At 36.3% G+C, this 23,185-nt stretch overlaps 1 protein-coding gene and 1 long non-coding RNA gene across 4 annotated transcripts in view; one reads left to right on the forward strand and one right to left on the reverse strand.

Annotated features, from left to right (window-relative positions):
* Positions 1-3,353: 3,353 nt before the first annotated feature.
* Positions 3,354-23,185, reverse strand: part of LOC120453669 (laccase-1) — a 29,327-nt gene continuing 9,495 nt past the window's right edge. The window contains exons 2-8 of one of the 3 annotated variants that reach the window (XM_039638483.2): positions 21,600-22,089; positions 19,852-20,612; positions 17,729-17,913; positions 16,636-16,831; positions 16,370-16,582; positions 15,270-15,500; positions 14,481-15,208 (exon numbers count right to left, since the gene is read on the reverse strand). In XM_039638483.2, the coding sequence (XP_039494417.1) occupies positions 15,060-15,208; positions 15,270-15,500; positions 16,370-16,582; positions 16,636-16,831; positions 17,729-17,913; positions 19,852-20,612; positions 21,600-22,089 (2,225 nt within the window). In that variant the 3' untranslated portion in view covers positions 14,481-15,059. Of the gene's footprint in view, positions 3,947-4,061; positions 4,258-14,480; positions 15,209-15,269; positions 15,501-16,022; positions 16,233-16,369; positions 16,583-16,635; positions 16,832-17,728; positions 17,914-19,851; positions 20,613-21,599; positions 22,090-23,185 lie in introns of those variants that run through there. The other 2 variants (XM_039638499.2, XM_039638491.2) reach the window with 2 other exon arrangements.
* LOC120453700 lies at positions 11,197-21,201 on the forward strand. The gene is made up of 5 exons (XR_005616554.1): positions 11,197-11,255; positions 12,130-12,213; positions 12,845-13,003; positions 20,826-20,884; positions 20,959-21,201. It is a non-coding gene; the product is annotated as an uncharacterized LOC120453700 (long non-coding RNA).

Genomic DNA, 23,185 nt, shown 5'->3' on the forward strand with positions numbered 1-23,185 from the left:
TGTGGGCGTGGCAGCTTTGGGCGGTTTGTGGGCGTTAGAGTGAGCGTGGAAAATCTTATTTGGCAAATCTCTTAAAATTTACAAGACTTACTTCCGTTACAAACTTTTTAACAAATCTAGTATACCCTCTTAGTCCATTGGTAACGGGAATAATTATCTACTTGTGATGGTGACCGATAGCTTATGACGTTCAGAGTGCTATTTGAATTCAACCAGAACTTTCTTCTGGAATATATATAGCAATTGGTTACTTCGGTTTAACATTATTAAAAATTACGAATAGAAACTTTTTTCTTTATTGTATATTTTGAGGGGTGTCGGTTTGATGAATTTTAAAGGGTATTCGAAAATTGTCATGTAAATCTGGTAAAATAACCAAATTCATATTACTGCGATGTATTAAAAAATGCATGCCATTCTCAAACTTAATTTTCTTGTATCTTGTATCTTGCCATTATCTTCTTGTATTCAAAAAAATTTTGCTCCAATATTATTTTATTTTGCCTTTAAATATCTATTAATTTGCACAACTAATCAAATCGGATATTATTTAACACACATTTTTATTACATTTAATGTGAGCTTATCTTGGTATCCCATTTAAGAAAATATAAAAGCGCAACCGCTGGCACTGACATATCACTAAGTGACAGACAGTGATCGGAAGGGTTACTCCTGTACTGTGAGGAGTTCAAACTCCGCACAAATGCAGAGGAAGATTGCATAAGGAGGGCCTGCCGGCTGTGCGAAACCGAAGAGAAAGAGAGTTTGACTTTGAGAGAAAAACCTTGGACCGGGCCAACGATAAAACCGTGGACTTTGGATCCGGAGACTGGAGACTAGAGGGATGAACCGTTAAAGGAGGCCTATATAAGCAGGACGAACGATGGAAGCTAGACAGTCAAGGAAAACGAGCAAACAAGTCAAAAACGTGAAGAAACGAAGTCAGTAGAGGAGCTACAGCCGTGGTAGTCAATAAGGAACAAGATCGTTACGTCAAGACGTTCGGGACAAGGAAAGTCTCCGAATTGAAACGCAGGTAGCTGAGGTCCTATACGACGAAGCACGGTAAGTCCGGAAACATTCAACAGGCGGGGCCGAACCAAGGAGGGTAGCGAAGAGGCGACAGGAATTGTGGTGTAGACCCGGTCGACTGCGTCGGTGACCGCGTACGTGAACCCGCCGATTGCCTGGGGTGTCCGTGCGATCCGAGCAGGCGTGGTACCGGCGCCACCAGTCCGATAAGACGTGGGGTTGGCGTGTTGCTGTTCCACCAGGCGTTTGTCTTGGGGATGCATACGACGACAATTCTCTGCCCAGGTGACGGGCACTCAACGTCACGGTCCGCGCCACTCAGGTCGACAAGAGCGGCGAGACAGCGGAACTGGGCCGCTGGACAGACCATCCAGCACTACGACGGGATAGCAGAGATGTCCGGATAATCATATCGCATTGTAAAGCTAGGCACGAATAAATACCCAAAAAACGAAAACTGCAAGTGTCGTTACTGGTAAAAGGGTGATCACGTTATAATATAAATTTGGTGGGACGAACACACGAACGTATTCCGTAGCAAGCAGTCCAATAAAATCAGTTCGTTACATCACCCTTTGAGTAGAACTCACGTGGAAGTCGTGTTCAGAGTCGGTTTGGTGAACCACGTTTGTGTGGACTTGAGCCTAAATACATTGTACATAGTTAGTTTCTTAGTTTCTAACATCGGTAGACTTTCGATTCAACCACGATCGCTGGAAGCTCGAACCGCCGACTTGACTGTAATAGTCCTTCGAGCTGATCATCGGACTGCCTGGACGCAACACTCCACGCCCACACTTTTGAAAAATGTTTTAATATTTTTTCATTTTTGTATTAGTGTTTTAAATTTCTATCGATTTACCAAAAAACTTTTTGGCACGCCAAACCGTACAAAGCTGCTACGCCCACACTTTGGAAAAATGTTTTGATATTTTTTCATTTTTGTACTGGTCTTGTAAATTACTATCGATTTGCCAAAAAACTTTCTGCCACGCCCACTCTAACGCCTACAAACTACCAAAAACGGTGTTTAAGACTCTCCTTCTCCCTTCCACTAGCTGAGTAACGGGTATCAGATAGTCGGGGAACTCGACTGTAGCGTTCTCTCTTGTTTTTACTAAAATTTTAATATATCTTATTTCCAGAAATGTAATTGTTAAATATTTTTTTATCATTTACACCATCATTTTCACCATAAGTGGTTTCCCGCTGCATTACTTGCACGTTTTTATTCTCTCACATACTTTCCAGTGGGCTTACATGGGTACCACTGAAGTCAAATCTCATCTAAAGTCGATTAAATTATTAGTCAAACCGACAAATGTGATTTCAGATCGCCTTTCCTATAACATATATTTAACTTAAAATTTTATTTTATTTGATGAGAAGCTGCAATCATTATTGCTTATAGGATATTATATTGTCTCCAGGCTTTCTTTGCATATGAAATACCTAAGAATGAGGTGCTTAAATAGACTTTACGTCATTATGGGTGGTAAATGGTTGCCACAACGAGGGAAATTAGGTGGTACCGGAGGCAAGTCATTGAGCGTACCTATTTGAAACACCAAATTCATGCCTATTACAATGTGGTATTGGAAATGACAATGAAAAAGCCAGAATCCAGGGTTATCTGCACGAAATCGTAAAATAGCGTATCCATTGTTTGGTACAGCAACGGTATCCTTTAAGGAAGGTTTCAAATATTGTCTTTCCAACAATCCACGTTGGTCAAGCTCCAGGGCATGCTTTAAGTTCATACGTTTAATTTGCTTATCCGGGGAGCGGCCAAGTCCTAGTACATAAAAGGAAGTACCGTGTAAATGAAATGGATGGCTTATATTTATCTGTTGAACTTCATCCACCAGCACGACCTCAACTATTGAATTAAGAGGTATATCTATTTTATGAGTACATTGACAGTTTTCGCCGCAATCTACTGGCCTATTATCCCCATTACAGTAATACTCATGAGGTATATCATTATACTGTGATAGCATCGGGGAAGGTGGTGATATATAAGATACTTCGTCGATAAGTGATATGAGATGATCAGCATCTGAAGCGACTATAAATTAATAATATTTAGAATGGTTAGAAACAAATAATAAAAACTTAAATTGCTAATGTTTTCTGTTTATAAGAAAGTTTTATTTTTTTTCTATTTGAATGTAATATTAATAAATTAAAACATTAAATTATTATCTTTAAACAGCATTGTGAAAAGTTTACAATTTCGGTTTATTGGTTAACTAAGCAATAAATTAGTAATTATATATATCTTAATTAGATGTTAATAAAATATATATACCACTGGACTAGTACCATGTAACCGGCGGCACATGGTCGCCACATGTGGGAAATCGTGGTGGAACTGGGGGCAGGTCAGCTATAGTACCGATATGAAAGATAAGATTCATGCCTATGACGATATGAAAAAGAAAGTGACAATGAAAAAGCCAATAGCCTGGATTGTCTGCGCGAAAACGTATTACAACATATCCATTGTTAGGAACAGCTATTGTATCCTTAAGTGGGGGCTTAGAAAAATGACGCTCAAGCATTCCCATTTGATCCAGTTCCAAAGCATGCTTTAGGTTAATTTTTTTTATTGACTTATTTGGTGAGCGACCAAGTCCTACCACATAAAAGGCCGTACCATGCAAGTGAAATGGGTGACTAAGATTCACTTGCTGTACTTCATCAATCAACACAACTTCAACAATAGCTCCAAGTGGTATGTCAACCATGTGTGTACATTCACAGTTTGGTCCACAATTTGGCGGTCGATTATCCCCGTTGCAGAAGTATTCGGGTGGAATGTCGTCTATTTGAGAAAGGGGGGGTGCCGGTGGTGATATGTATGATATTTCATCGACCAGAGATGTCAGATGATCCCCACTAGGCACAACTAAAAGGAAAGGAAAAGTTGATGTTGTCGTTGTGTAGTGAAAGCCCATTTAAAATATTAATTAATTGTTAGTCATGAAAATAGTCATTATTTTTATCATCACCTATTTACATACCTAAAAATCGGTTGTAGGTGTTTGGTATAAATAGAGCCTTTGGCTCATATACAAAAAATCTGAAAGGTAAAAAGATTTTAACATCAGGGCGTTCAACCAAAACGCCTTTGTCGACCCTTTTAGCATTTTTTAAATTCGAAACGCAAACGGCATCGGGCCGCTTACGGTCACAAATTGCATCCAAAGGGTTGAGAATCTGTAAAAATATCACTCTGTAAGTATAGTATGGCTTCAAAGAAGAGTATATTTTAGCATGTTTATAACATACGAAAAAAGTCATTGATTCAACATATATATTTATTTTTATATTTAAGTTGGTCGTTGAGGGAGGCCCAATACCACCAAGAATCGTTCAATCGCCTTTCAAATTAAATCAGACTAACGGATATGGACAGATTGACTTGGCTAGTTATCCTAGTTGTTACGAGTATAAGTTGATTAATATTTCTAGTAAACTACCTTCTTTTCTACTATTCTACGAGTAAAAAAGAATAATAACAAGAGAGAACGCTATAGTCGAGTTCCCCGACTATCTGATACCCGTTACTCAGCAAGTGGAAGTGCGAAGGAGAGGCTTTAACACTGACAGTTTTTGGCGATTTGTGGGCGTAAGAGTGGACGTAGCACAAAGTTTTTTGGCAAATCGATAGAAATTTACAATACAAAATGAAAAATATCAAAACATTTTTCTAAAGTGTGGGCGTGGCAGCTTTGGGCGGTTTGTGGGTGTGGCAAAAAGTTTTTTTGCAAATCGATAGAAATTTGTAAGACTAATACAAAAATGAAAAATATAAAAACATTTTTCAAAAGTGTGGGCGTGGCAGCTTTGGGCGGTTTGTGGGCGTGGCAAAAAGTTTTTTGATAGAAAAATAATACGATTACCAGAGCGTGCCTGAATACTTTTTTAATTATATTATTATGCCTGTTACTCGTAGAGTAAAAGGATATAGTAGATTCGTTGAAAAGTATATAACATGCAGAAGGAAGCGTTTCCGACAATATAAAGTATATATATTCTTGATCAGGATCAATAGCCGAGTCGATCTGGCCATGTCCGTCTCTCCGTCCGTCTGTCCGTCCATCTATCCGTCCGTCTGTCCGTATGAACGTCGAGATCTCAGGAACTATAAAAGCTAAAAAGTTGAGATTGAGCAGAGACATATACGCAGTTTGTCGATTCATGTTGCCACGCCCACTCTAACGCCCACAAACCGCCCAAGACTGTCTCGCCCACACTTTTCAAAAATGATTTTTTTTATTGATTTGCAAGAGATTTTTTTACCACGCCCACTCTAACGCCCATAAACCGCCCAAAGCTCCCACGCCCACACTTTTAAAAATGTTTTGATATTTTTTCACATTTTTGTTAGTCTTGTAAATATGTCTCGATATGCCAAAAATTTTTGCAACGCCCACTCTAACGCCCACAAACCGCCAAAACCTGTCATGGTTGAAATTTCTCTCTCGCACTTCCACTAGCTAAGTAACGGGTATCAGATAGTCGGGGAACTCGACCATAGCGTTCTCTCTTGTTTTTTCCCCAATTCCCGATATTTCAGAAAATTTTCTATGATGTTCTAAGTAGAAGTTGACAGTCTCGACATTGTTAGTCAGCTAAACTTCTTTGTTCCAAGCAGATGCACTAGATATCACGTACCTTAAATCATTGTAGATCAACTATGAGTTGCATGGCCCCTACAGAGTATTAATATTTGACTGTAATATACTTTATCCTATTTGGGTGGTTTGTGAGCGTGGCAACATGAATCAACAAACTTGCGCTGCGTCTATGTCTCTGGCCAAATCGACGATGGCCAAATATACTTTTTATGCTTCCTTCTGCTTGCTACATACTTTTTAACAAATCTAGTATACCCTCTTACTCTACGAGTAACGGGTATAACGAGGAAAACGAAAATTCTACAATGAGCCATCGCGATTTTCGCGCTCAGCGGCAAAAAGAGCACGACGAGCGCCGTCACTCTTTGCAGCGGATCAATGTATACTTCACAGTCGTATATGACGCCCGAATGCGCGAAACAATCCACCCGGGCAATGACCTTAAACCTGCCGAAAGTAAACGATCGCGGTCTTGCTTACCAATGCTTCCGACTACATTAGGTGAACCCGAACGCACTGAGAAGGTCTCTCTCCCGCTCTTCCCATCACAAAAGGCGGTAAGCTCTGTAGCTACCAGTACGGTAAATTCAATATCTACAGCAACTGCACCCATATCAACAACGACAACAACATCAACCCTATGCTCAAAAACAATAGAGGTTTGCAGTTCTGCTGAACAAGTGGCAACAACAAAAAGTGCACTCACCACGACATTGGAAAGCCAAAAGAACCAAAACAAAACATAACAAGAGAGAACGCTATAGTCTAGTTCCCCGACTATCTGATACCCGTTACTCAGCTAGTGAAAGTGCTAGGGAGGTCTTCAACACTGACAGTTTCTGGCGGTTTGTGGGCGTTAGAGTGGGCCAAGTTTTTTGGCAAATCGATAGAAATTTACAAGACTAATACAAAAATGAAAAAATATCAAAACATTTTTCAAAAGTGTGGGCGTGGCAGCTTTGGGCGGTTTTTGGGCGTTAAAGTGGGCGTGGTAAAAAGTTTTTTGACAAATCGATAGAAATTTACAACACCAATACAAAAATGAAAATATATCAAAACATTTTTCAAAAGTATGGGCGTGGTAGTTTTGGGTGGTTTGTGGCCGTTAGAGTGGGCGTGGCAGCATGATTCGACAAACTTGCGCTGCGTCTATGTCCCTGGAGTCTGGATGCTTAATCTCAACTTTCTAGCTTTTGTAGTTCCTGATATCTCGACGTTCATACGGACAGACAGACGGACGGACAGACTGACAGACGGACATGGCCAAATCGACTCGGCTATTGATCCTGATCAAGAATATATATACTTTATATGGTCGGAAACGATTCCTTCTGCCTGTTACATACTTTTCAACGAATCTAGTTTACCCTTTTACTCTACGAGTAACGGGTATAAAAACTGTGTCAAACAGGTATGGATCGCTACATCCAAATCAAGGGAAAGTTGAGCCCTCAACACAAGCAGACTGGTAATCTGCCGAAAATAAATTGCACCAACGCTGCCAAAAGCAAAACTCGAATATGTTTGCACTACTGGGTGACTGCGAAGTGCATCCAATCAATGAGCAGGGGCCAAGGAATTTTAAGCCGCCACCAATATACATACGTGAGAAAACTTCAAGTGCGCTGGTTAACAAACTAGCTGCAATTATCGGAGAAAACAAGTTCCATGTTATAACTCTTACTAAGGGAAACATACAAGTGCAGACTCAGGATGAGGCTAGCCGTCGATCAGTGACCAAGTACCCGGACGAAGCTGGGAAGAATTACTACACTTACCAGCTGAAAAGTGCCAAAGGACTGCAGGTTGTCATTAAAGGGATAGAGTCATCAGTGACCACATTAGTACCGCAAACTGTCCTAAGAACAAAGACGACAGTTCAATAAAACTATGCAGCAACTGTGGCAAAAACCTCACCGCCAACTGGCGAGGATGCATTGTTTACAAGGAACTTAAGAGTCGTCTAAACAAACGATAATTCACAAAGTAGTGGAACCGACTAACTTTCCTTGTCTGCCAGCCACCTTACAGTGCCAAATTTGTCCTTTGCAAGTGCGCTGAAATCAGGGATCCATGCACCAACAGCAGACACTCCCAGCGTTCAAATAACTCACAACACTCACGAGAAAAAGCAACAGCAGCCAATTGGCGTTGAAGCGATTGTGCTCTCGATGCAGCAAAGCATGAAAGATTTCATGACCTTCATGCAAGCAAAGCACCTAGCGACTGGAATGCCAAGCACATGCACTGGGGATCTCCGATAGCGACCGCTAAAGAAAAACAGCTGTACAACGCAATCAGTAAACCGCAAAGCAAGCTTAATTATGTTTCCCCGGGAGCGCCTACATACTGGCCACCAGATCATAAGAAGCTTCCAGATCTGATTGACTTTGCTATCACCAAAAGGATATCCCAATCAATGATTACAGCTGAGGCTCTTCCAGAACTTTCGTCTGATCACTGTCCGGTACTTTTTCATCTTTTGCACAAACTGCAACACATCGAGCGGCCGTATAGGCTTACAAGCAACATGACCAACTGGGAGAGGTACAAAAAATATGTTTCTTCCCATACCGACCTCTCTAGCCCCTTGGAAAACAAGCAAGACATTGATCGTCAACTCCTTAAGTCACCTACGCATGCAATATAAAGTTTCACATGACAAGGCGAAATACTGAACTGCTTTAAAAACGACTTCGAAGGGAGTGGCAGGAGTGCCAGTGGCATCACCTGTCCTATCATAGTATAGAAAACAATTAACCATGATATCAAGAACTCCAAAAGATTGGGAATTAAGTTTTGCAAAAAACGAAAGGGATCTTAAAATCAAAGAAAATAGTGCTGCTATGCATTTTTTACTCAACCTGAAGATCCATATCCTACTTTTGAGGGGACAATCTAAAATTAAATGGTACCTTTATAAAAGAAAAATTAGAGAAGTCAACCAAACGAGTACATTCTTTTCATACATAAAACACCCAGAATCTTAACAACATCTCAACAAAGAAAATACAGTTCGTCAATAAACGAGCGTTAAATAACCAGCCCAGCGCACTGTTATTGCGCCCATAGGCCAAAAATGAAAAAAAAATATTTGCAAATATTTACGAAAAGTAACCAGATTGTCTCTAAAATGTCCAAATATGTGTATGGCAACACCGTTTTGTCTTAACTCTAACAGGACATTCTAAAAAAAAAAAGAAAAGGGAGAACAACTGTTCATTTTTGCAGCACAGCGGAGTTTTGATTGCAGCGGCGACAGTATTCATCAGTAGGGCATTAAATATTACTCCTAGGTGGGAACACTTAGCCTATAGCACCGATTACGGAAATAGACAAGAGAAAGCTCTATTCCAGTATAAATGACCTAAGACCACTAAAAAAGAAGACGGTCTAGGGAGAGGAGAGTCTCGAGACGTAGATTTTTCATGTCTAAAGTGAACTTTTAAGATCGAGTCCAAAAAAGACACCTTCTCTCAGATCCTGAACCAAATTCATCCTTATCTCAGGAGGGATGAGAAAATCCTGGACTGGGATGGCAATGTAAAGGCAATAGGACACCTCGTAAGGAAAGACCCGTATTTTTAAACAGTAGCTAAAAAGTTCCAAGCTTCCGACAACACCGGTAATACGACACCGTTTATCTTGTGGGCGTGGCAGTTTTTGGGTGGTTCGTATGCGTTGGAGCTGGCGTGGCAAACATTTTTTTTGGAAAATCTATAGAAATTTACTTATAAATAAATATTAATATCACAAACTTGCGCTGCGTCTATGTCTCTGGAGTCTACATGCTTAGTCTAGCTTTTATAGTTCCTGAGATCTCGACTTTCATACGGTCAGACGGACATGTAGCATGTATACGTATATATATATATATGTATATATATTTACTATATGTTATTTTTTATGTGCGTATACGATATATTTTGTATAAATGTATACAAACGTGTCATCGCCCAGAATTAGAGCGGGGTAAATTTGACTATATACAGTTTCCAGATTTTGTTTTTATATTTTGTATATAAAAATATTCTCGTGCCAACTTTATTTCTTTTTACTATCAACATATTTTTTGTAATTGTAATGTGTGTTAGGCATAGAAAATGTTTTATTGGTAGCCTCTTTCATTGCCCTTTCAATGACAAAAATTATATGTTTAACAATTAATATTTTTGAGTATAGAGTTTACTCTTCAGCGGCGAGTATTTATTTAGAATTTAATATTTATTACACATACACTAGCCAACAATATTTTAATCAATAAAAATATAATATGACTACAACTACAACAAATAAATGATATTCAAAGGGGGTGCTGACGTGAGAAGTTGGTGTAGGTAAAAAATGTTGACATAACTTTTTGACGGACAACCTTGATAAAAGGGGATAGCATTGCGCGACGATACCATTTGGCACACTGAAGTGTTAGGAAGAGGAAATGTGGCCGAACCATTACCCTATTGCTTAACGATCAAGCGTCAGCTAAGCTTGCGGGACAGTGAGGACTGATGTCTGACGAACGGTTCTAAACCAGATTTTTATTTATTCTTATAATGTTGGAGAGGCAAGAGTTCCCACGAAAAGTTTCCCCAAGAGCTTACGCTGGCAACCTGGTTCCTGAACATCGGATACCTCTCCCTCGGACCAAGATCTTTTCTAGGACAAGGGCACTAACAGGCCGAAGTAACAAAGACTTCATAGAAAATTTAAAAATATCATTTCCCCCTCTAACCTTTCTTAATATTTAATGCTCAGTTTTACAAGAACTATTTAAACTGTTGTAAGTTGAAGTTTGCATAGGATCCGAAGCAGATTTATAATTTCGTTATCATAAAGCCAAAAACAAAACTTACTCTTCCTCCCTATTTTTTTTAATACCACGGTAACATCGAATATTACGATCTATTGCCCAGATATTTCGAACAACATAATCTACGCCACTTCATTCGAACAGCTTTACTCTTACGCGGTATCAAGGTCGAATGTAATATTTTGTTCCACAGCGCCCAGGAAAGTAGTGTATGGGTGAGGTCCCTTTTCACTTCGTGACCAATTACAAAGTAAAACAAAGTTGAGTAAGATGTTCTCGCAACCAATGCCAACTTGATTGTGAGCGGAGTAAGGAAATAAAAAGAAACTTTTTGGAACTGAGCGTTTTGATTGAACAATCGTACAACGATTGAACTCGTTACATGCTAGTCAAAAAACATGTTATAATGCTGTCATAAAAACTATGCCGTTAAAGCACTGTACCCTCTTCTATACTGAATGATTCCTTTGCCGCAATGAATGCATCCGTGCATATGTTTAATACATTTATACGTTTGCATATATACCTGTTAGAAGGTATTATAAGCCGAAGAAAAATGTTAACAAACCAGATGTCGCGGAACGGTTTAGGGCTATCGATAGTTATTTAAGTTTAAATTTAGAGCCGCCAGAACGTAAAGGTCTTTGTGTCAGGATTTCGATGTTATGAATTCGGGCACACTAAATATGGTAAAGCTAAGCTTAATTTCGGCGGGCTAAATCAGTTCGTTTTTGCGATCACATCACATGGGATGAGAAACTGCGGTATGTAAGATAGAAGTTGTTTGTGTGTCAAAAAGCAAGAGGAACGCTGCGAATAGTCAATCCGCGCCCCCGTCGGTACGTGCGTAGTCAGTGAGAGCACGCTAAGAGCTATAATTAAACTTTCTATTGATGGTAAAACGATTGTACTGTGTTTCGGACACTATCACAACCTTTCACACGTTCGTGTTCCAAAGGGATCGCTTTTGTCCGTTAAAGCTGATAAGGGATTTAACAGCTCATGGTGTTACAAACCTCCTCACTTTATAAATTAAACTACAAATTTCTTTAATTGCCATGAAATAAAAATTATTATACACGAAAATACTTTAACTAACAATTATCTTTGTAGAATTATTATACAATTATCGTTGTAGCGCAGAGTATTGCGTTTACCCCAGGGTGCATACGTCAACAAACAATTCAGACTACTTTTGACCAAAAACGTCGCTCTGAGGGTTAACGTTTTTTCTCTGATACTCGACGCTGAAAAGTTCAGGTTTCTACTAAAAATATTAATTATTACTAAAAAATATAACATAAGGCTATTTCATTAATGTTTATAACTCTTATTATATTTAAATTCGCTTACGTTATTTATAATTACAAAGTTGGCACTGTAATAAGAGAACTGTGTTCCGTCAAACTTACCCCATTTTAATGAGATCTTGACCCTCGGGATCCTGTACGTTGGACAATATTATATATTATGTATATATATTATACATATACAATGTTATAACCACTTTACTCAAGTTTCTTTACTATTACTCTTCTAGAAGGAATGCATGGAAGAAATTTAAAAATTCTTTTGAAAAAAAAAAAAATAAATAAAAGATAACTAATTATCTACTAATCTATTTTTTTGTATTTTTAGAAAATCGATAGAAAATGGAAAATACTGAAATAAAATGAAAGCAAAACATTTTCCAAAACTGTAATTTTTGACAGTTTTACAGAGGTATGGCGAAATTTTTTTTTTTTTGGCATATTAATAGAAATTGGAATAGCGAATAAAAAAATTAAAACGTTTTTTAAAAGTTTACTAAAGACTGTTTCGGGAGCATTGGCCAAATGGTGTTTCAAGAACATGGCCAGATTTACTCGACTTTTCAACGAACTGAACGAGTAATGGGTATAAAAGCAATATGCGCAGACCTTCCAGTATGTTCCGAGATTGCTTGGGATATATATATTTTCCCACCTATCTTTAATTTTTTTTTGTTTTCCATTATCTCAGCTCAACCGTTTTAATAAAAAAAGGTTACATATATAAAAAAAATTTGTAAATTCGATTTGTAAATTTCGCAATGCTTTATATTTACAAGTTCATTCAATGAATATTATATTTTAAATGTATATGGCAAGAATAAATAATAATACTGTCGACTATCGGATATATGTTACTCAGCTAGTGGGATTTCAAAAGTCCTTTTTACAAATTTATTGAAATTGACCAAATAAAATAACAAAGACAAAGCAAATATTTTTTTAGTGATCGTAAGTAAAATGGGTTTGGGGGTCTTTGAATCTTGCACAACGAAGGCGTCTCTTAAATCTACATACTAATCTCAACTTTCTATTATTCATAGTTCCCAAGATCATATCAGTCACAATGGCTAGTGGTAGTTCGAAAGAGATTAAGATGGAGCTGCACACAAAACACGGAAGGAAAATAATCTTTTCGCGATTGATCACTAGTGCAGCCTGGTACCGATCTTGAAGAATTTTTGGCATATCGATATATTATGGTAAGTAAAAAAATCAAAATATTTTTCAAAATAGGGGGTTACAGATTTTATGTGTTTTGTTTGCGTGAACATTTTGTGCGGTTTGTGGGTGCAAGATTTGGCGTGGCTAAATAATTTTTGGCACATCAAAGAAAATTGTATAAAAAAAAATAAATAAAAGAAAAAATTATATTTTTCAAACTTTAAGGCCCATTTTGTCGAAATCTTTACTTCAATCATTTTTTCGTGACCAGACTCGCAAGCAAGTATGCTTCGTACTCAACAAAATTTTTTGGGCTCCATTCTCAGTAACATAACATACCGTAACAGATGTCTACAGTATTATACATGTTACTCGTAGAGTATAATGGTGTACTAGGTTCGTTGAAAAGTATTTAACAGGCAGAAGGAAGCGTTTCCGACCATATAAAGTATATATATATATTCTTGATCAGGATCACTAGCCGAGTCCGGCTGCCCGCTCTAACGCAGCAAAGCCGCCCAAAAATGCTAAGCACACACTTTTAAAAAATGTCTTAAAATTTTTTCTTTTTAATATTATTTATTTTCTAGCTATTTTCTACAGGTATACTAAAAAACATTTTGACCACCACATTCACGCCCACGCTTTTTTTTCCATTTCTCTAGCTGAGAAACGGGTAACACGGCTATATCTTTCTCTTGTTAAGTTGTTTTTTTTTTAGAAACTTAATAAAGATGTTTATAATTGGGTAGGTGCAAGCAAATTTAAGGAATTCCATTTTATAATCACAGTGAGCGCCAATTTGCTCTAATCGTTAGTTATGTCTTCACGGTCATATAGACGGACATATGTACATACTGACGGACAGGAGGTCTCCAGATAAGTATATATACTTCATAGGAACGAAAAGCATCCTTTAACCCGTTAAATACTTTATACTGAAGTATAGTATACCCTTTTACCAACGGGGTTTTAAATACATTTATTTATTTTTATTATATGTATATATAAGCAAATTAACAATTGAGTGTACATTTATAATTAAAGGGTTTTTTCATTGTGAGCATGTTTTTAATATATACTGATATGAAAATTTGGGGCTTAGATACAAACATTAAAACCAATTAAGTGTACCCAGAATTGAACAATTTGGAAATATAATTACAATTATGCTTGTATAAAAATCAACTTAGCTGTCACAAGTAATTATTTTGGTTTGTTATTTAAAGATTTATTTTACAATTATAAAAAAGGACATTTTATTTTATATACGAAAACATGTATGGTATTTACATTTTAATAACAAACAAAGTTTCAGAAAAATGTGTAAATGGCAGTTGATTTGTTAAAATGCATGCTAAATCGTAAAATAAAAAGACATCTGTGTATGAAAATATTACCAATGAAATATAAAAAAATTACATTATTTTAAATTGATAATATTATATTCCTTGTTAATCATTACAATTATTCTTAAAATTCAGTTTAAATATATTTATTTTGTACAGAAAATTTACGTTTACAAGAAAGTAAATCGATATCATATAATAGCGGAAAAAAACTTTGATTAATTATTACATAGTTAAATACTAACCATTTCACAATGTTTCTTTGAACGCCAATGTATTTGAAAATAGTTGAAAATGAAAATGCTACTAGTTTCAAAAAATAGGGCTCAAAGAAATTTGTATAAAATAAAAGGAAAGTGGTTGGTTGCTTGCAGTCATTTTCAACAACAAAAAGGTTACATAATGGCTTTTTCATAAAATAAATTAATGTATTGTTATTTTTGGTTCCTACAAATACACACAAATAATAAAATATATACATTTGATAGTAAGCTCCTGGGTGAAAATTAAAGAAAAGGTACATTGTTATTTAAAAATAATTGGACATTGGCAGTGTTTACAATTATTAAGCAAAAACCGTGCTTTGTGAGTTTAAAATACATATATATATATATACAATCTTGGTTCATATATAGTAATCGAGGATGCTTTTTGCAAACTGTTTAATCAGAATTATGTAAGTCCTGTTTGCTCTTTTCAATTTGGTCGCCATATGGGTTAATTTACTTGTGTGTCAAGTAAAATATTAATTTATTGGAATGGATGGTGTGTGGTCCCCACATGTTGGGAATCCTGGTGGAACAGGTGGCAGATCAGCGTTAGTGCCGACCTGTAAAATCAAGTTCATACCAATAACAATGTGGAAAAGGAAATGACAGTGGAAGAGCCAGAAGCCTGAAAAGATTAAATTTAGCATTAGGTATGCAAAAAACTCAATGTTGTTTTTGTAGCATACCGGGATTGTCAGCTCTAAACCGCAGGACAACATAGCCGTTGTTTGGTACTGCAATTGTATCCTTAGTCGGCGGTAAATTGTACTGACGGTGTAAAAGTCCGCGCCTGTCAAGGTCTAAAGCGTGCTTTAAATTGATTTTCTTCACTGATGAATCTGGAGAACGGCCAATACCAATGACACTAAACCCGTATCCATGCAAATGGAACGGATGTGACAAGTTGGGCTGTTGAACTGAAAAAATAAAAATTAAAATGAAGTTACTAATTCACTACAAAACAAGTAGTTGGCGTTTTGTTTACTAGTTTATTAATAGGAAAAAATAAAAGGCTTAGCTATGAAAATTCTGAACAAATCATATATTGTAATCGAACAAACAACCTAGATCGTTTATCAATACGTAAAAGCTAGGATTGGCCTATAGTGTATAAGTAAACATCTGGGCTGGACTAAATAAGAACAATAATTTTACTTTATACCAAATTCTTCAAAAACAACTTATTATTCTTAAATTAATTAACAGAATAGGAACGAACTAAGATAACTTAAATTTCGTTCTCCAGATAGTTTTAATATGGCTGAGGGATTTATTTTTTTAGCTAAACTATTCCAATAAAGTTATAGGACATCTTTATCAATACAAAGCTATAGCTATACAAAACCCATATTTGTAATTATTACAAAGGACAGTTTGTTATTTTAATATAAATCCATTACCCATTTATTTATAATCGGTATTCGTAGAGTTAAATGACATATTAGATTCGATGATACTTTTCATTAAATGTTGAAGAAGCGTTTTCCACCCTATTAGGTATATATATTTTGGTCAGGATCACATCTGTTCAACCGTATGAATGTCTAGATCTCAGAATCTTTTAATGTTAAAAACTTGAGACTCCAGAACGTTGCTCCGGACACATGCTTTATCTAAGTTAATAGAAGGCTTTCTAACGTGTGTCCTTCCTATGGAACAATGGAAGCAAGGTTTAGAAATATAAATATGAACGAATAACGTATCTTATAGGTGTCTTAAGGCTATCTAATAGTCACATAACTTTATATATGTATTTATGCATTTCTATATTTAAAAAAGAGCTTACCTTCATCGACTAAAACGACTTCCACAATTGCGTTAAGTGGGATGTCAATTTTATGAGTACACATACAATTTGGCCCACAGTCTGCAGGACGATTATCTCCGTTACAAAACTGTTCTGGGTTTATATCATTATATTGAGAAGTCAATGGCGCTGGAGCCGATAGGTACGAAATTTCATCGATTAGTGATATGACATGGTCGCCGGTGGGTGCCACTGCAATATTTGTACTTAGTGATTATAATAAGACACATTTTTTTGCTACGTACCTAAAAATCTGTTGTATGTGTTTGGCTGAAAAAGATCTTCAGCCCGGTATACAAAGAACCGGAATGGTAAAAAAATCTTAACGTCTGGCTTCTCTGCCAATATACCACGATCAATTTCAAGAGCATTTTTAAGTTGGCTTACGCATATGGCATCGTTTCGTTGACGGTTGCATTGAGCATCCAAAGGATTCATAACCTTTTCATTTATTTTGGTGCGTTTTGGAAGGTCATTAAATACAATGGTATTTGTGTTTTTTATATACAGGTGCAGTTAACCAAAGTTTAAGTGGTTTTTGTTTTGTTGATAATGTACATATTGGGTATTTAAAGAAACAAAGAAAAAAATTTAATTTGATTTTAAATATAATACACATAAGTTATAATATATACATATATAAACATGTATAATATACATACATATATAAATATGTATAATATATATACATAATATATATATATATATATGTATATACATATATTTATAAATATATATATGTTTATCTATGTAGTTTATACATATACATATGTATATATACATATTACTTACAGCTATATATATATATCTAACGTTTCAGAAAAGAACACGTATAAATACCTAATTTGGCTTTTAAATACTATATTCACAACCAGACAGTATAAAAACACACCAGTTAATTAAATAAGGTCTATACTTGCATTTTTACAGTATTTTAAATAACGATAAATTTAACTTCATTAAACTAGAGACCACCACATTGTATGATGAAAATAAGAAGCAATCAAATTTGCTAAAACAAATGAGAAATGGAATTCCATAAGTCTTGGAATTCATCATAATTTGAATTATCTTCAAATAGTTATAAATAGAAAATTTAAAATCCATCTCTTTTGATAATACAATTAATATGATAATAAATAATATGCCTACGTTCCCTCCATAAATTAAGGGGAGATGAACTGCATTCTTTAGCTAATCAATATTTAATAAACAACTTTGTACTTTGTCAACATTGTAGTATAAATTGTATAAATATTTATGGAAATTATAAATTTTTAAAATTAATAAAATATTTACACCGTATTTAAGAATCGTTTTTGGTGAACAGATACTTACGACTCCTTGCGGTATTCCAACATCGTATGTTGGCGGCGAAGATGCTGGCTGATAAGGTCCACGAGCGTAACGCAAGATAGCCAGTTGTTGAGCTCTACGAATACCACACTCACCAAGTCCACGTAACTGTATCCAATACGCTCCAACAGGTTGATCGGCGCTTATAACAAAATCGTAGCGCTCACCTTGAATGTATGAAATTTATCAAAAATAGTTAAGTAGAATTATTAATATAACTGTGCATATATCCTTATAGGCATACATTTTTTACGAGCTTTATGTTTTTAAATGGTTGCCATTATAAGCTATTAGAATTAAAATTTTGAGTAAAGAGCTAATGATTTACAAAGGGCCATAGTGCTATTGACGTGACAGAGCAGATGCTAGATCAAAAGACCAAACACAAATAACAAAAATATAATACAGCCTTGGTATAGACGGTCATCAATTTCGAAAACAGCGACAGTATAAAGCGACAAAAACAAGAATAACAAGGCCATTTAACTGCTACTGAACAAACGAACAGCAAGATAGCGAAGGCAAACAACGGCGGCGCATGTCATGTGCGGAAACACGGTAAAGAGCGATTTTGTCATGATTGTAGATATCCTCCTTGAAATAGCTAGGAGATCAACCAGTGGCGTCAACAATTTGAGATAATAGGATAAACTTATTTATAGTCAGAAAAAAATAATGTGTAGAGGTAATCTGGACATTTTATAACGCTTTTTCTTTTGACGGGAAGTCCGTCCAATCATCTGAAAATTAACCTCAAGTTAGATGAGTTCCTCAAGATGAGAAAAACGTAGAAAACCTTGAGTGCACTTTTCCAACAAAAAATCTGAAACAATATAAATTTCTATGCAGCTAAGTGCTCCCAAACCCCGCAACTACATCCCACATTGTCATTCCCAACGTTCTATAATACCTATACAGAATAAACGTTTTTTTTATTTCACTTTCTTTTAGTACGTTTTAAGTTTTTATTTGTCAGTATGAACGTCGAAGTCATGTGAACTGTAGGAGCTAGAAAATTGAGAAAAAGAATGCACTTTACACTTTAAAATCTACGATTTCGGCACCTTGCGTAGGTTTTGGAGAAGTATAATTTAAGCCTTTTAGGGTAGACCACGTTAAAATCCTGAACAGCGTCCAAGATTTTTTTGGCTTCAGATGCTCCCTAATGACCGTGGAGGTTTAGTATTCTGTACATTTGTGGTGCGCTGTGTGTGTGCGCTAACTGTGTGGCAGCAGATTTGAGAATCATAAAAATAATTATTATTCCATAATATGCCACTTATTCGTGCTGTATGCTACTTTTTAAAGTCGGTCTTATGACACAAACACTTGTCGCACTGGGCGTTATGACACGTACCCTGTGGCGATATTTACGGCACAACCTTATAGTGCTTTTAAGTTATTCAGACCTGTTTTTTTTTTTTTTTTTTGTATTGAGAATTTCATCTGGGTTAATAAGTAAGATATAATTTTGTTTTTCTGTTAATTAGTTCTACTTGATGTGAAATAACGAACCGAATCCCTGAAAGAAGACTGTTCTCCACCCGTGATCAAGAGAAGTAATTGAGTACATTGAACCCGGGGCCACCTAACCACACCAGAAGGAGTAAAGCCCCCTCCATGGCTAAAAGTGAACCATATACGCCAGAAATAGTTCAACCTGCCCGAGTAATCTCATCTTTTAGTAAAAGAGATCTCGACGTTTGAAGTAATACTGATTAAATTTGCTGTGGCGCCCCTAGCTTAACTTTTAATTGTAGGATTAAATTGAAATCTTTAATCGTTTCATACCAAAACAAAATTATTTATATCATAGGTAATTAAATTGGTAAAAAAAAGTTAGTGTGCATACGGACGGACGGACGGACGGACATGGCCAGATCGACTCGGCTATTGATCCTGATCAAGAATACATATACTTTATATGGTCGCAAACGCTTCCTTCTGCCTCTTACATACTTTTCAACGAATCTAGTATACCCTTTTAATCTACGAATAACGGGTATAATTAGAAATTTGACAGTTTTCAAAAATAATGGCTAATGGCGGGGAGAAAACTGCTCAAGCCAATTTGGATCTCTGATTCGATTGAAAAAGCAACTTACCTGAAAATGAAATGATTGTGTTAACATCAACAGGATGCACAGGCTCACCATCGGTGGCTATAACCGTCATGCCGTGACTCTCGATCGTTACCTGTGCTGGACAGACTGAAGCAAACGCGTTTATCATTCGAAAGCGGTAACGACGTCCTGGTGTAATTGTAAATATTTCCAATGGAGTATTAGTCATAAAGCCAGTGTTTGGGTCACGAAACTGGCCTTTTCCGTTAATCAACATGGACTCCGGATCTTGGCCAGTGTTAACAGCCAAACGACCAGGATAGCGCTCTGCTGCATCTTCATGCAACCAATCACTGATAAGCATTATATGTGTTGTTAAATCAAAATCATATAAATGGGAGTTAGGATCCCTTGACGGTGGCTGTCGAACCACAACGCTGCCGTACAGTCCATCTAGTTTCTGAAGACCGGTATGAGCATGCCAAAAATGTGTCCCTGCGTTTCCTGTCCACTGATAACGGAAGGTATTACCCTGCTGAATGGGGCATTGAGTGACGAAAGGGACGCCATCATAATACTGCGATCCACGTTGCCATATACCGTGCCAGTGTATAGTTACTTCCATTCCCTCCATATGGTTCTCCACATCAATTACTACCTTGTCGTTTTCACATACTTGAATGCTTGGGCCGGGTATCATACGATTTGCAGTTAGAATTCCCCGTTCAACTCCATCAGCTAAGACACATTGACAATGACTCCAAACCGTATTCGTTGCGTTTGGAGTACATACTTGGCACGCACTGTGTGTAAATATAAAGGTTATAAAATGGTCATTCAAATAAAAAATATATTCCTCTGATATAAATAAAGCGTTAATTTTAAGTTTGCTCAATCTTAAGCAGACTATTTTTTCAATAGAATCTAGATAGTATAATTGTCAAAAACTTTGTAATCAAAAAAATAGTATCACATCTTAAAAAAATAAAATAAATGTATTTTTGCTATTCTACAAGCTACGACCCCAGGTCTATTTAACGATGTCCTGAAATCAACAGTTTGGGCAATGAGATTGGTGAGTCTGAACATCCTAACGGTTAACTTTATGTTTTATGTGTTATATTCAACCATCTATCCCTATTGCTGCAGGATAAACACAGCAAAGATATTGACTTTATCAAGAGCATACAGATCAACTCCGTGGAGCTATTCTGATAACGTCGGAAATTAATTGTAAATAAGTTCTCGTAGTTCAGTTTCAGATTACTTAACTATTTTTAATATTTAAAGTATTTTAAATTATCGTTGGTTTAATTGTATAAGTTTTGTTTCTGTGTATCCAACTTAATGGTGTAGTTTTTAGTCAACATCCATGCTAAATTAACAGTTTAATTATTTAAACAAAGTATATCGTTATATATAAAATATTCTCAAATCAAGGAATTTTTTTTACGTTTAAGTCGTTTTTGATAAATATTCTTATTTAAATAAAATCATTATTCCTTTATTAAATTCTTTTATTTATATGAAGTTATTAAACATAAATTTTGTATAAAAACATATATATTTAATTTGTTGTTTATATTTAAATCACTTGTTACAAACTTTTTTCATTATCGGAAAACCAGAATACAGTCAGATGTAAATATGGTAAAAAAATATTGATAATTAAAAAAGCTATATAACCGATCGATATTAATAGGATTGCATTCATTTTTATTAAACCAACCACTGCCTTTTAAAACAGCTAATCTTTCTAATCAAACAATTTTGAATTGCCAAGTACTTACGCTCCCAATACTGTGTAGTATTCCAACGTAAAATGATAATAGCAAATTCTCGGAGGCTCGCCCTCGCGACAAGCGCGGGCACATTCATCAGGAGCAGATAGCGCAGGATTGCGCCGCAGCTCGGCAGTTGCACTAGTAGAGAAATCTAAGTGACGGAAAGGAGATTTTGGGTTGGGCTCGACCACGGTTCCTGTGATCTTATTAGCTGGATAACGTGCAGAGGTCGGTAGACTTCCGCGTGAGTTCAGGTACCCGCTTCCAGCGGTTAGAGAAGGCTTAGTACCAGCTAAGTTTGAGGAAGGCACACCAGTTCCAAGGCTATTGCCATTTAATGGAGCAGGCCCGGATTGGCTTCCTCCCAGAGAGGGGTGAGTCTGCACAAGGCCGTGAGTTGCTGAAAAAAATGGTGAATCATATGGAGTTGAACTACTGGAAGTGGCCACATGTTGCTGCCAGAAGGACCCCATTGGTGTAAGATCCGGTTGATTTTCTGCGTTAAATAAAACAAATAAAAAATATATATAAAAATTAAACTCTGTGTCGGTAGAAGGCATTCGTATTTAACATAGCTATCTTTTTGCTTTTCATTGCTATGGCCGAAATTTAAAACTAATTGTAAGGTATACAGTGTAAATGTGTTTTTTTTTAATATAAAAAAATTAGTTGCTTTAGATGAGTAACGGATAGATGATATACGATTAGAGTAGTTCGAGTAAAAGCGTATACTAGATTCGTTGAAAAGTATGTAACAGGCAGAAGGAAGCGTTTCCGATCATTTAAAGTTTATAAATGTCCGTCTGTCTGTCCGTCCGTATGATCGTCGAGATCTCAGGAACTACAAAAGCTAGAAAGTTGAGATTAAGCATACAGACTCCAGAAACATAGACGCAGTGCAAGTTGCCACGCCCACTCTAACGCACACAAATCGACCAAAACTGCAACGCCCACACTATTGTAAAATGTTTTGATATTTTTTTTGTTAGTAATGTAAATTTCTATCGATCTGCAGAAAAACTTTTTGCCTCGCCCACTCTAACGCCCACAAATCCGTAAAAACTGTCAATGTTGAAATTTCTCTTCGCACTTCCACTAGCTGAGTAACGGGTATCAGATAGGCGGGAAACTCGACTATAGCGTTCTCTCTTGATTTTTGTTAGATTGTTGTTTCCTGCCATATATACCATATATGGCATATATTGATGTATAATGGTTTTGTAGCTAATAGATTATTAATTTTTGAACAGACTTGGAATTTCACTAAGCTTGCTGCCCTTCTTATGCAGTGGAAACTTAAACGATTATTTTCAGGTGATCGGAAAACTTCATGATACAACACGACCACCAACAAATGCGAAAATCCTTAAACAATAGTCAATCTAAATCATTAAGGATCAGTAAATCAGTAAATTTAACAAATTATAATATAAATAAAAATTATTCAGAAACAATCCTTGCTAACGTTTAGAAAAGTATTTTATTATAAATATTCTAGAATACATGTTTCGAAAAACCTTTCAAAGCTTGCATCCAGAAGCGTTTCAGGAAATGCTTCCAGAAGGCTTTCAGGGAATCTAGAGGGTAATGCT

The sequence above is a fragment of the Drosophila santomea genome, chromosome 2L (genome assembly GCF_016746245.2).
Source record: "Drosophila santomea strain STO CAGO 1482 chromosome 2L, Prin_Dsan_1.1, whole genome shotgun sequence".
Lineage (NCBI taxonomy): Eukaryota > Metazoa > Arthropoda > Insecta > Diptera > Drosophilidae > Drosophila > Drosophila santomea.